Source organism: Cicer arietinum, chromosome 7, assembly GCF_000331145.2.
Source record: "Cicer arietinum cultivar CDC Frontier isolate Library 1 chromosome 7, Cicar.CDCFrontier_v2.0, whole genome shotgun sequence".
Classification (NCBI taxonomy): Eukaryota; Viridiplantae; Streptophyta; class Magnoliopsida; order Fabales; family Fabaceae; genus Cicer; species Cicer arietinum.
This window is the reverse complement of record NC_021166.2, coordinates 19,510,691-19,525,258: the sequence shown is the minus strand read 5'-3', so window position 1 is coordinate 19,525,258 and position 14,568 is coordinate 19,510,691. Positions and strand designations below refer to the sequence as shown.

Here is a 14,568-nt window from a genome sequence, read left to right as displayed (position 1 = left end):
TCCCACAGGTACGCTTCCGCCTTTGGTCATTCATCATGTAATTGACATGGATTATTAACAACACACTCCTAAAAATATAGCTACAACGCATTTTTTAACATCTTAGGTCATGCAAGTATCTAAGAGTTTGTTCGAACTTTCTAACTCTACCTCAATAGTTACTTAAACATCTCATTTAACTTAAGGAGATAAATCATAATAAAATTCATACAGAATTTAAAACAAGAATTATATTTTTTTTTACAGAAGAATTACACTTTCTTTTAAGCAAATAAGTTAATTGAAAAATAAGAAAAAATAAGAAGTTAAAATATTTTAAGCTGCCGCATAAATTTTATTTAGATTTTTTTGCTAAAAAAAATAAATAGATTTAATACAAAAAAAAAAAAGCAAAATAGCACCCGCAGTCCCTTAACTTAATTTCTGTTAACATTTGAGTAATTTATCGTTTTTTTCCTGATTTGATTCTATGTTTTAAATTGTAAGTGACAATTTTATTTTTTATTTTTTAAAATGTCAACAATGTTTTCTTTTTTTTTTTACAAAAATTCAAAAAACTCATCAAAATTTTCGAACAAAACCCATAAAATTAATAATCATCTTCAATATAATGCAAATATCATCAAATGCATAACTCAAATATTCAAATAAACTCATTTTCATCTCCAACAACATCAAATACATCAAATAAAGAATGAAAATATGAGTTTATTTAAATATTTAAGTTATAAATTTGATTAAATTTGCATTATATTGAAGATTATAATTAGTTTTTTGGATTTTGTTTTGAAAATTTTATTTTATTTTTTTTGAATATTTATAAAAAAAGGATAACATTTTTGACATTTTAAAACATAAAAGATCAAATTGTCACTTAAAATTAATATAAAGGATCAAATCAGAAAGAAAAAGAAAAATGACTAAAACATTAACTAAAATTAAGTAAGAGGTCACATGTGCTATTTAGTCATAAAAAAATAAATATAAAAACTAGTTAAGAATTAATGTGAGAGTGACATGTGGCATAAGAAAGTATATATTCACTACTGATATTGATTAAAAAAATTCAAGTTATCCATTATAGGTTCAAAAGTAAAATAAAAAGATAGTTATATTATATTGGAAAAAATTATGTTTGCCGGAAAAGTTTTCTTTGATGAAAAATATTTGTTTTATTAACACTATACCAAAATAAGAATTTTACGGCGCGCCTTTTACAATAATTTTTTTTTTTACAAAAAGCGTTGTTGTATAGTATTTTAAAACTAATGGAGGATACAATAGTGCTTTTCTAACAAACGCTTTTGAAAAAGCGTTGTTGTAAGTCATATAGAATTGCATTTTCTATTGGCATAAGTTACGAAAGGATTCATGTGTGGAAGGATTCTATTGGCATGAGTTACGAAAGGATTCATGTGTGTCTTAACGATTGCATTTTATTTCGAAACGAATATGAATTACTAAAGGCGTGTTTGAAATGCAATATCTCTCGATATAAGAAGGAAGAATCTACTCCAGCAAAAGTCGTGTGGTATTTTCCTATAATACCAAGATTTAGGCGCATGTATCAAAGTGAAGAAGATCCAAAACACTTGACATGACATTCAAATGAAAGAATTAGAGATGGAAAGTTTCGACACCTTGCAGATTCTCCACAATGGGCAAAAATTGATCACGGGTATCTTGATTTCAGGAGAGAGTCAAAAAATCTATGACTTGCACTTTCTATTGATGGAATGAATCCACATAGTCTTTAAAGCATCTCACACAGCATGGGGCCTGTGATTTTGTTGATTCATAAACTACCTCCATGGTTATGTATGAAGCGTAAGTTTATGATGTTGTCTCTGTTAATTTCTGGACCCAAACAACCGGAGAATTATATCGATGTATACTTGACTCCTTTAATTGAAGATTTAAAAATTATGTGGGAGACATGTGTGGAAGTTTATGATGGGTATAAGAAATAATGTTTCAATTTGAGGGCTATGTTGTTCGGCAGAATTAATGATTTTCAAGCATATGATAATTTATCAGGATATAGTATTAAAGGTCAGTGTGCATGTCATATATGTGAAGAGAGTACAGATTGGATGCAGCTGTAATATTTTAAGAAGAACATATTTCTTGGACATCATAGATTTTTACCTTTTAGTCATCGGTATCGTGGATGGAGAAATGTATTCAATGAAAAATCAGAGGAAGATATTGATCCATTAGCATTGACTGGATATCAAATATTTGAAAAAGTACAAGTTTTGACCATTAAATTTCGCAAACTTTTTGCGGTAGAGCTTGTCAACACTGGATGGAAGAAAAAGTCAGTTTTCTTTGAATTGCCATATTGGAAGTCATTGTATATAAGATATTTTCTCGATGTGATGCATATTGAAAAAAATGTATTTGATAGTGTTATTGGTACATTAGTCAATGTTCCAGAAAAGTCTAAGGATGACATCAATGCAAGATTGGACTTTGTCGATATGGGAATAAGAAATGAATTGGGTCCCGTAAAGAAAGGAAATCGAACATATATATCTCCAGCCGCTCATACTCTATCTAGAAAGGAAAAAAATTGTTCTATGTAAATTTCTACACGAAGTTAAAGTTCCAGAAAGATACTCTTCAAACATTAAAAATTTAGTTTGTATAAAAAACCTCAAGTTAAAAGGTTTGAAGATCGATAATTGTCATGTTCTAATGGAACATTTGCTACCAATAGGTATACGTTCCATTTTACCTGAAAAAGTTCGACGAGCCATAACTAAATTATGTTTCTTCTCTAGGGAAATTTGTAGTAAAGTGATCGATCCTTAGAAATTACTGACATTGCAGATGGAAATAGTTGTTACTTTGTGTGAGCTTGAAATGCATTTCCCACCCTCGTTTCTTCATATCATAGTTCACCTTACTGTTCATCTTGTTAAGGAGACATAACTTTGTGGGCCAGCTTATAAGAGATGGATGTATCCGATAGAACGATATATTAAAATATTAAAAGGGTACAAAAAAAGTAGAGGTCGACCAAAAGGTTGTATTGCTGAACGGTACATTTTCGAAGAAGCTGCTGAATTTTGTACTGAATATCTAGTTTTATAACGCTTTTTGTAAAAAAAAACGCTGTAAAACTAGCACTATTGCATCTTTTAACAGCACTAGATACTACATGCTTAAAAGCGCTATAAACGGCTTAAAAAAAGCGATGTAAAATTCTATTTTTGGCGTAGTATAATAAATAAAAAAGATGAATTGCATTCACCTCTCATGAGTTCTCTTTAAATAACACTTACAACTCATCTAAGAAAAATACTCACATCCCGTAGACTGACTAAGAAAATTGAATCAAATGCATTTTTTGTCACACTTACATTTATTCATTTCATTTATCATATGATACAATTAAACCTTTTACTTTAATTTGTAGATGTATGACTATACATCTATTATTTACAATTTTGAAAGGTGTTATTATGCTTTTTAGTTGTACAATTGAAATATGTATTCTAGAGTTATAAGTGCGATGGAAAAAAAATGTTATGCGTACATTTTTTAGTGAGTACAGGAGATATAATTGCATTTTAAACACTAGAAAATATGTGAGTAACATTTAATAAAACTTCATAGGAGGTAAATGCAATTTCTCAAATAAAAAATGAAGTTTGATAAGAAAGTTTTGTTTTGATCAATAAAATATTTATTTTATAAATAAATAAAAATTTAAGTTTATTGGGAAAGTTTTCCTTTGTTAACAAAATTTGATCTATAAAAGAATAAAATTTTTTTGTCCTCTTATTTTAGCTGAATCATGAAATAGTTCTTTCATTTTATTTCTCCTCAGTTTTTGACTCTCAAACATAATTTGATCCAAAATTTGATGAACTGTCATTTTTTTTGCGTTTATTTAAGCCATATCATGCCTCAAGATTTTATGGTGCAACAATCTGAAATATATGATCAAAGATGGTGTGGTGTGGCTTAAAAAAAAGACATTTCATCAAGTTTTGAATCAAAATTCTATTTGATTATCAAAACTGAGGAGAAATAAAATGAGAGAACTACTTTTGTGATTCAAACTAAAATAAGAGAATCAAAATTGCAATTAAGTAAAAAATAAATAAAAACTAAAAGAAAATGAAGTTTGTTGATGAAAAGAAATCTTTTTTATAAGAAAAATAAATAAAATGATAATTAATGTGGAGGTTACATGTGGCGTAAGAAAAGTTTTTTTTTTTTACAACTAAAAACTTACCATCACATTGATTACCAACAAGTGTATGGCCATATTCTGAAAAAAGAGGTGTTAGATTCATCGCAAGACATAAATGCCTTTAATATATCTTTTTGGAATTAAATGATTTGATTGAAATGTATATAAATGTAAATAAAAGCATTTATCCCTCCACTCTCACGATGAAGGTTTTTGAAACACTAATAATGACTGTTATTTTATAAACATCTATTATCTCAAAATAAATATTACATCAGCTTTCAAATAATATTAAATATTTTTCCAATTAAATCTTCCAATTAATATTATTACATTATTACAAAAATACTATATCCAAATTTGCATTTATACATTAATAAACACATTAATATTTAATAATGATAATTTAATAAATAAAAAATTTCTTTCTTTTATTTATAATAATTATTGATATATAAATAAACCAAAATAAAACTAATTATGAGACCAAAGTAGTATATTCAAAGAAATGTCCACCTTTGGTGTATGACTGGTAAGCCATAGAAACTGTTAGTAAATATTCCATAAAAAATTAATAATATATTTTAAGACCAAAATATTATTAATTCTGATGTATTAAATGTTTTCATTATTACATTAAATATATTCCTTAAAAAATATTTTATATTTATAATCAATGTCAAAATACATTGCTTTTATAATATTATTATAACATACTTCATCTCATCTTAAATATAAAATAAATATATTTTATATATTTAGTCCAAATTTTAATTTAAATACCTCAACTTTCTTTATCTTTACTTTTGTTAATATTATATTAATGATCGGAGTAGTATATATACGTGCTCAAAAGAAATTCTGGACAAGAACAAACTATAGTAAACAAAACATGGATTTGAGTTCTCCAATCATTTCCCACCTCCTATATTTTCTTCTCCTTGTTTCTTTGGTTTGTCCAATTTATTGTTCAAAAACCAGTAGTCACCATTTAGTCAATCAAACTTTTCAACAAGAGGAAAAGTTTCGCAAGTTGAAGGAAAAGATAGCAATCCATCTTCAGCGGATCAACAAGCCTGCCGTCAAAACGATTCATGTATGTTAAAATAAATTGTCGTAAAATTTACATCCAACATGTTTAGATGAGAAAATTTATGATGTAATCTAATTTTATAGAATAATTCAAATCTTTCAATATAAATTACCTTGTTTTAAAAATAAATTTGAAGAATTTTTAAATTGAAGGGAATTCTTGAGCCATTTTGACCGAGCAAAATTAAGTCATTAATTTCAAATACTACATAAAAGCTTTGATTTAATTCTTGTCTTTTATAATTATAAATTAAAAGAATTAAATCAAAGCTTTTTGAATGATTTAAAATTTAAATTTCTTGTAATTTTTAATTATTTCGCGTCAAACAATTACTTCAAATACTACCTAAAAACTTAGAATTTAAAATTGCCTTCTAACCTTATATAATATGATTTTCAAAATGGTCCAAGTATTACCTATTACTTCAAATTCGTGTTGATATATTTCAAATTTTAAGTATTAGTCCCTATTAATTATAAATATTTGCAAATATGTCCTTATAATTTTTTAAACTACCAAAAGAATATTTGCAAAATTTTAAGTATGGGTACCTTATTTTTTTCAAAATTTCAAATTTGGCCCAATTTTAAAATTGTTAGTTTGCACCTATTTTCTTTGGATATTAACATTTTTACCCTAAATATTTTTAAACATATAAAAATGACTCAATTTTTAATAAGCATTTTCTCTATGCAAACAAAAAAATTATAAAATGAATGAAATTCAATTGAAAAATTTGTATTGTTTATAGTTTTCATTACTTCATCCAAATAGCTTAAGTCTCCGGTCTAACTTATATGCTTGTGTTTATGTAATTGATTGTGTTCATATATGCAGAGTCCTGATGGTGATATCATAGATTGTGTTATGTTTCATAATCAACCTGCCTTTGATCATCCTTTATTGAAAGACCATAAACCAGCGGTATTTCTTATTTTTTGTTAATTGAATTTAGAAAAATTTAAAACTATATTTTAAGTTAATTATAATATTCTATAATTTATAATTTTTCATGAATAATTGTATATGCAGAGTCCTCCAAAACTACCAAAAGGATATATCGAAGATAATTCAAGTGATATATTTCAATTGTGGAGTTTATCAGGAGAATCATGTCCTGAAGGAACTATTCCAATTAGAAGAACACGAGAAGAAGACATTTTAAGAGCTGGTTCTATTAGTAAATTTGGAAAAAAATTAAGTGATTTCAGAAAGGACGCCAATAGTGATAATCAAGTCGAGGTATGCAATCACGAGAAATTAACTTTTTGTGTCTCAATATTTTTCATTTTTTATATTTTTTTAGCATTATTTCTTATAGTAAGAGTAAGTAATAAACAAACAATTCTTCACATAAAATGATAATGGAGATTGGTAAAGCAAGCACATGGTATTAGGATTCTGCAAAAAATCCGGTTATGTGGCCCAAATCTAAAATCGGATCCAGATCTATTTTAAATATTCGGTTAAAATCGCATGGTTATAATCCGGTTTTTTTTATGAATTGGTTGGATACCCACTTATGTTTTATATTTGAATTTGGTTTTTATCCGGTTTTTATCCACTCAACTCCCAAAAAATCTTTAATCTCAAAAACTCTAAAACAATTCTGATTTTGCCATCACTCCACCGACCTTCCACCTTTCGGCCGTGTTTTCCGATAATTTATTACTAACTTCATTTAATCAATTACTTATTACTAGAGTTGTCAGAAAAATTCTAAACTCCAAAGTCTTCTTTAAATTGTTTTTTACTAAGCCTCTAATATTAAGCCAATTTTTTTAAAGTTCTGACTCACTATTTCATTATTTTTTGTAGATTTAAGGGAGGGGGCTCATAGTCCTCCAATATTTTGTTAATTTTGAGATTTTTTTTAAAAAAAATATCATAAAAAAATTAAAAACTTTTTTTCTCAAAAAAATTGTTGAGAAAAGTTTTAAAAAAATGTATCGAAAAAATCGATTTGTTTTTCTTGAATTAAAAAAATTGTAAATTATTATTTATCGAAAAAAAATATTTCTCTAAAAAAAAACCAATTTTAAAATTGAATTTTTCAAAACCGGTTATTTCCAATTTTACAATTGGTTTTATAATCGGTTTTAAACCAAATAATAGATTTGATTATAAATTTAAATCTATATATTAGTTTTAAAATAGATATGGTTTGGTTTTTTTAAAAAATAACCATGCACAGCCCTACATGGTATAGTTGAGTATTTAAATTTTCATGAGTAAATCCAGACATATCAAAGTATTTCAAATGTTTTTTTTTTTTTTTTTTTTTGTATTTTAGATTAATTTTCTTTATAAGTACGAATAAAGAATGACATGTCTCCTATATAAATAAATGATTGTTTCATTTTCGCCAATAATAAAGAGGGTTAATTTGTTTTATTTGATAACATTACACAGTATGCAATTCAAACTGTGACTGACGAAGCGATATATGGAGCAAAGGCTACCATAAACGTGTGGTCTCCTTACATAGAAACTAAAAATGAATTCAGTGCTTCTAAAGTTTGGATCACTTCTGGTCCACCTGATAATCAAAATCGCAATTCCATTGAATTTGGTTGGCAGGTATGTTATTACTCTCATTAATTACTTCATCTTAATCAAATCATTCATATGCTTTCGCACCATTTTTATTTATTGTATTAAATAAAATTTGAGTTCAATAATTTTTTATTTACTTGTAGTTCTTAAAAATTACCAAATTTTATTTTTGGACTCTGTATTCAAGTCAGTTAATATTTATCATTCAAATATTTGAATGTTTTTTGTCATAGATGTTAGAATATTATAAAAAATTTGAATTTTTTAATAAATGACCAATTAAATATGAATTTATAAGCTTTTGACACTTCAAAATTCATATTCGTCTTTTTCTTCATTTATAAATTTTAAACTTTTGTGAGGGAAATTTTTTTAATTTTCTAAATATTTATGAAAAAGTTATTTAAAAATTTGAATAATAAACATGAGTTGACTTGAAAATAAGAATAAAAACAAAACTGAGAAATTTTTTAAAATTAAAAGAATTTTTTTAAAAAACTAAAAATAAAACTTTAAAATTTTATAATTATAAACTTTTTAACCATTTTTTAAAATTTTTGATAAACATTATCGGTATAAAAAACTTTAAAGATAGTGAGAATTAAATTCTACATTTTTATTGATGTCATAATTTTTTTATTTTTAAAGGTATACAAAATTTACATTAATTTAAACCAAACAAACTTTTATATTAATAATGCATCAAAACTAATTTATCTTTCAAAAACTTTTTAACTGAATTCAATTTGGTGTCAACCATCTACCTCTCATTTTTATTTCATCAATGTATTTGATTTTATATTATATTTTTAGTCAATCAAATTAAGTTTAAGTAATTTTTATGTAGGCGAGCCCAAGTCTTTATGGAGACAATCGCGCAAGAGTGACTGTTTATTGGACGGTAAGTAAGTTTATTGAAGTAAAGGAGGTGGAAAAAGTAAACTATCTCTAGTCAATGTTACACTATAATTATAAGTAAAAATTAACTATTTTCAAATTATTTAATATTATTTTTTCTAGTATATCACTCATTTAGTTCAAAATTAAATATTTAATACATGTCCTTAAGTGTTTGACATTAAAAAATAATGATTTAGTAGTTTTTGAGTTATGTTTTAAATAAAATTTAGAAAATTAATTATCACAAAAAAAAAAAACTTACAATATTAACCAAAAGAAGTACTATGTAGTACTTCTGTATCTAAAATAATAGATGTATTTGAATTTTCATACAGATTAGAAAAAGTGAAAATAAGAGAGAGAAATGATATTTTTACTAAATCGCCATAGTGTATTAGTGCATTTATCATTTCATTAATACAAAAGTGAATATTTTAAATTGAAAGTGAAATATTTAGTATCAATTAAAGGTTACAATTGAAAAAAATAATTAATATAGAGTAAGAAACACAAATTAAATCTTTATCGAAAAGAAAATGATAATAGTAAGTATTGCAGGCTGATGGATATAAGAAGACCGGATGCTACAATTTACTATGCTCAGGCTTTATTCAAACTAACCACAAAATTGCATTAGGATCAGGAATTTCTCCGGTTTCTACGTATAACGGGATACAATATGCTATTACGCTAATGGTGTGGAAGGTAATTTTATGTTCTGATTAACAAATTTACGTTAATGAGAAGATGATGAGTAAATTTGATTAATAAAATTTAATATTATATTTGTAGAGCTCAGAAGATGAGAATTGGTGGCTAAAATGGGGATCTGGAGGACTTCCACTTGGGTATTGGCCATCGAGCTTGTTTACTTACCTAAAGGAATACGCAAATGATGTGCAATTTGGTGGAGCAATAAAAAATATAAAGATAACAGGATCTCACACTTTCACTCAAATGGGTAGTGGACATTTTGCGGGAGAGGATTATGGCAAAGCTGCACACTTTAAGAATATTCAACTTGTGCATGCTGATGATGCCTTGGTTCCATTTCGAGCTCATTCCACTGATATATCGTTCCCAGATTGTTATAATTTAAAGGATGGGTATGGTGGAGATTGGGGAAGTTACTTTTACTATGGTGGACCAGGCAGGAATATTAATTGTCCTTAAAGCAATATTTCATTATTTTTCAATGTTATTGAGAGTGATTTAAATATATATTTAATTTATTTCGAATTGAGGTTGATAATTAACTTCTCTTAAAATAAATTATATTTTGTGACGCTTGTTCCATAATTAGAAGATAGTAATTGTTACTTAATTTATTAATTTAATGACAAGGTTAAACTCTTATAACTGATCTAACATAATAGAATTATTTAGTTAGTCCTAATTTTTTAAATTAAAATTCTTAATTTTATTTTTTATTTAGTGTTTTTATTGATTTATAAAATTTAAAATTTTATTAGATAAAGAAATATATATAATTATTTCACAACAATATTTTATTATTTAAATATAATAAATATTATATTATGTTATTATAAACTGTTTATTTAAAACATAATATAATAAAATAATATTATCGTATTTATTATAATATTATGTACATCAAACTTATAATATGTTAAGCGTAACATGTCTATGTCATACTCTATATTTCTGATGTACCAAACGTAACCTTAAAATAAAGAGTAAATATAATGTTGCGAAACCTATCCATTTTACTCTTTCTCTACTTTTCTAGTATTTCAAGATATGCATAGTATTCACTACGCCAAAAATGACATTTAACAGCGCCCATTTTACAGCGCTTGCTAAACACAAGCGCTGTTGTAATTATATTTTAAAAATAACAGAACCTTTTACAGCGCTTTTGATGACAAGCGCTGTAAAACAAGCGTTGTAGTAGGTCATATAACGTTTGCGCATCACGTTATAAGGCTTTTACAGCGCTTGTCAAAAAAGCGCTGTAAAAGGAAGCGCTTTCGCGTATCAGTTACAGCGCTTTTTTTCACAAGCTGCTGTAAACACATGCGCTTCCAAATATTTGAACTACCTAATACAGCGCTTTTTTCACAAGCGCTGTAAAATACATGCGCTTTCATTGAAGTTAACTACCTATTACAGCGCTTTTTTCACAAGCGCTGTAAAATACATGCGCTTTCATTGAATTTAACTACCTATTACAACGCTTTTTTCACAAGCGCTGTAAAACACATGCGCTTTCATTGAATTTAACTACCTATTACAGCGCGTTTTTCACAAGCGCTGTAAAACACATGCGCTTTCATTGAATTTAACTACCTATTACAGCGCGTTTTTCACAAGCGCTGTAAAATACATCTTTAAAATAATTATATACGTTGGAAACCCTCATATCCTCTACATCTTTCAAATAATTATATACGTTGGAAACCCTCATATCCTCTACATCTTTCAAATAATTATATACGTTGCGAACCCTAATATCCTCTACGTACTGTGCGGCCATCTACGTTGTCTAAGGTATTTTTTACACATGATCTGTTATGTTTTGAAATTGTCAAAAATTGTCAAAAACTCATACCACATGATCTGTTCTGTTTTGAAATTGTTAGTTGATATTGGTTTCTTTTTGAAACTTGTTGATATGTTTTGAAAGCTTATTATTTTTGTTACTGCATTTATATAGGTGGTATAATATGGATAGGAAATGGATTTCAGCCAATCGATTGTCAAAAGAGTATGAAATTGGAGTGAAGGAGTTTGTTGAGTTTGCAGTGAAGAATGCAAAAGATCCAAATAGAGTAGTTTGTCCTTGTTTAAAATGTTGTTTTGGAAAACGTGTTAGAGAAGATGAATTAGAAGGACATCTAGTATGTAATGGAATTGATCAAAGCTACACATGTTGGATAAGACATGGTGAGAAAAAAAAAGGAAACATTAATTTTGAGAATAGTTCTACATATGCTTCAACTGATTTCGATACAGATACATATGAGCCGGACCGAGTTGATGAGATTGCAAAAGCAGTTGAAGAAGATCTTCGAGATTGTCCTAAAATGTTTGAAAGTTTGTTGAGTGATGCAGAGAAAGAATTATATAATGGTTGTACTAAATTCACAAGACTGTCAGCGATATTAAAGTTGTACAACTTAAAAGCGAGTAATGGATGGTCTGATAAAAGCTTTACGGAATTATTAACACTCATAAAAGATATGTTGCCAGATGATAATGAACTTCCCAGTCGAACCTACGAGGCTAAACGGATTTTGTGTTCTATTGGAATGAGTTACGAAAGGATTCATGCGTGTCCTAACGATTGCATTTTATTTCGAAACGAATATGAACTACTTAAGGCGTGTCCGAAATGCAATGTCTCTCGATATAAGAAGAAAGAATCTACTCCAGCAAAAGTCGTGTGGTATTTTCCTATAATACCAAGATTTAGGCGCATGTATCGCAGTGAAGAAGATTCAAAACACTTGACATGGCATGCAGATGAAAGAATTAGAGATGGAATGTTTCGACACCCTGCAGATTCCCCACAATGGGCAAAAATTGATCACGAGTATCCTGAATTCGGGATAGAGTCAAGAAATCTAAGACTTGCACTTTCTACTGATGGAATGAATCCACATGGTCTTCAAAGCATCTCACATAGCACGTGGCCTGTGATTTTGGTAATATATAACCTACCTCCATGGTTATGTATGAAGCGTAAGTTTATGATGTTGTCTCTGTTAATTTCTGGACCCAAACAACCGGGGAATGATATCGACGTATACTTGACTCCTCTAATCGAAAATTTAAAAAGTATGTGGGAGACAGGTGTGGAAGTTTATGATGGGTATAAGAAAGAATGTTTCAATTTAAGGGTTATGTTGTTCGGCATAATTAATGATTTTCCAGCATATGGTAATTTATCAGGATATAGCATTAAAGGTCAGTGTGCATGTCCTATATGTGAAGAGAGTACAAATTGGATGCGGTTGAAACATTGTAAGAAGAATGTGTTTCTTGGACATCGTAGATTTTTACCTTATAGTCATCAGTATCGTGGGTGGAGAAATGCATTCAATGGAAAATCAGAGGAAGGTAAAGCTCCTTTAGCACCGACTGGATATCAAATACTTGAAAAAGTACAAGGTTTGACCAATAAATTTGGCAAACCTTTTGCGGGAGAGCTGGTGAAAACTGGGTGGAAGAAAAAGTCAATTTTCTTTGAATTGCCATATTGGAAGTCATTGTATGTAAGACATTTCCTCGATGTGATGCATATTGAAAAAAATGTATTTGAAAGTGTTATTGGTACGTTACTCAATGTTCCAGGAAAGTCTAAAGATGGCGTCAATGCAAGATTGGACTTGGTCGATATGGGAATAAGAAATGAACTGGCTCCAGTAAAGAAAGGAAATCGCACATATCTACCTCCAGCCGCTCATACTCTATCTAGAAAGGAAAAAATTGTTTTATGTAAATTTCTACACGAAGTTAAAGTTCCAGAAGGATACTCTTCGAACATTAAAAATTTGGTTTGTATGAAAGACCTCAAGTTAAAAGGTTTGAAGACCCATGATTGTCATATTATAATGGAGCATTTGCTACCAATAGGTATACGTTCCATTTTACCTGAAAAAGTTCGACTAGCCTTAACTAGATTATGTTTCTTCTTCAGGGAAATTTGTAGTAAAGTGATCGACCCTCAGAAATTACCGACATTGCAGAGGGAAATTGTTGTTACTTTGTGTGAGCTTGAAATGTATTTCCCACCATCGTTTTTTGATATAATGGTTCACCTTACTGTTCATCTGGTTAAGGAGACACAACTTTGTGGGCCAGCTTATATGAGATGGATGTATCCGATAGAACGATATATGAAAATATTAAAAGGGTACGTAAAAAGTAGAAGTCGACCAGAAGGTTGTATTGCTGAACGATACATTGTTGAAGAGGCTGCTGAATTTTGTACTGAATATCTGTCCAATGTTGAATCCATAGGGCTTCCCATGTCTCGTCATTCGGGAAGACTATCAGGAGAAGGGATAACTGGAAGGAGACTACTGACTATATCAAGGACAGAATGGGAGCAGGCACAATTGTATGTTCTGCACAATGATGATGAGGTTCAACCGTATGTTACAATACACATTGATCAGTTATCTCGTTTGAACATGAATAGGAATCAAAATTGGATAACTCGAGAGCACAATCGAAGTTTTGTAACATGGTTAAAAAATCACATAATGTCAAAATTTGATATAGACCCCGGATCAATTTCAAATAGATTGAGGTGGCTAGCAAATGGTCCGAGCTTACATGTCTTTTCTTACACTGGTTATGTTATTAACGGCTACACATTTTATACCAAAGAACAAGATGATCAGACCACTATGCAAAATAGTGGAGTCACTCTCGTAGCTGAAGCGATGCATGTCTCAAGTGCAAAAGACAAAAACCCAATATATGCAAATCTATCATATTTTGGGGTTATCGAGCGCATATGGGAGTTAGACTACACAATGTTTCGTGTTCCCATATTTGGTTGCAAGTGGGTCGATAATAATAATGGCGTTCGGATTGATGAGTCAGGATTCTTGCTTGTCGATTTTAATAGGGTGGGATACAAAGACGAGCCTTTTATTTTAGCGTCGCAAGCTCAACAAGTGTTTTATGTCACTGATCCTTCTAATGATAAATGGTCTGTTGTCCTATCGACCAATAAAATAAGTGATGATAACAATAATGATGAAGATGTTGGTAATGATCTTTTATTTGCAACATCACAACAACCACATGAAATTGATTCAACTGATGATGGTTTATA

General features: G+C 28.7%; 1 protein-coding gene across 1 annotated transcript; it reads left to right on the top strand.

Moving 5' to 3' along the window:
• Window positions 1-5,093: 5,093 nt before the first annotated feature.
• Window positions 5,094-9,929, top strand: LOC101499629 (protein neprosin-like). Its single transcript, XM_004509573.4, has 7 exons — window positions 5,094-5,303; window positions 6,138-6,224; window positions 6,333-6,542; window positions 7,713-7,880; window positions 8,704-8,757; window positions 9,315-9,461; window positions 9,549-9,929. Exons 1-7 carry the CDS (start codon window positions 5,100-5,102, stop codon window positions 9,927-9,929), a joined length of 1,251 nt encoding a protein of 416 aa, XP_004509630.1. The 5' UTR covers window positions 5,094-5,099.
• Window positions 9,930-14,568: the final 4,639 nt, after the last annotated feature.

Coding starts and splice junctions, on each gene's coding strand:
- LOC101499629 (XM_004509573.4), top strand. CDS start 5,100: ATGGATTTGAGTTCTCCAATCATTTCCCACCTCCTATATTTTCTTCTC. Junction 6,225..6,332: donor TGAAAGACCATAAACCAGCG/GTATTTCTTATT, acceptor TTGTATATGCAG/AGTCCTCCAAAACTACCAAA. Junction 7,881..8,703: donor CCATTGAATTTGGTTGGCAG/GTATGTTATTAC, acceptor ATTTTTATGTAG/GCGAGCCCAAGTCTTTATGG.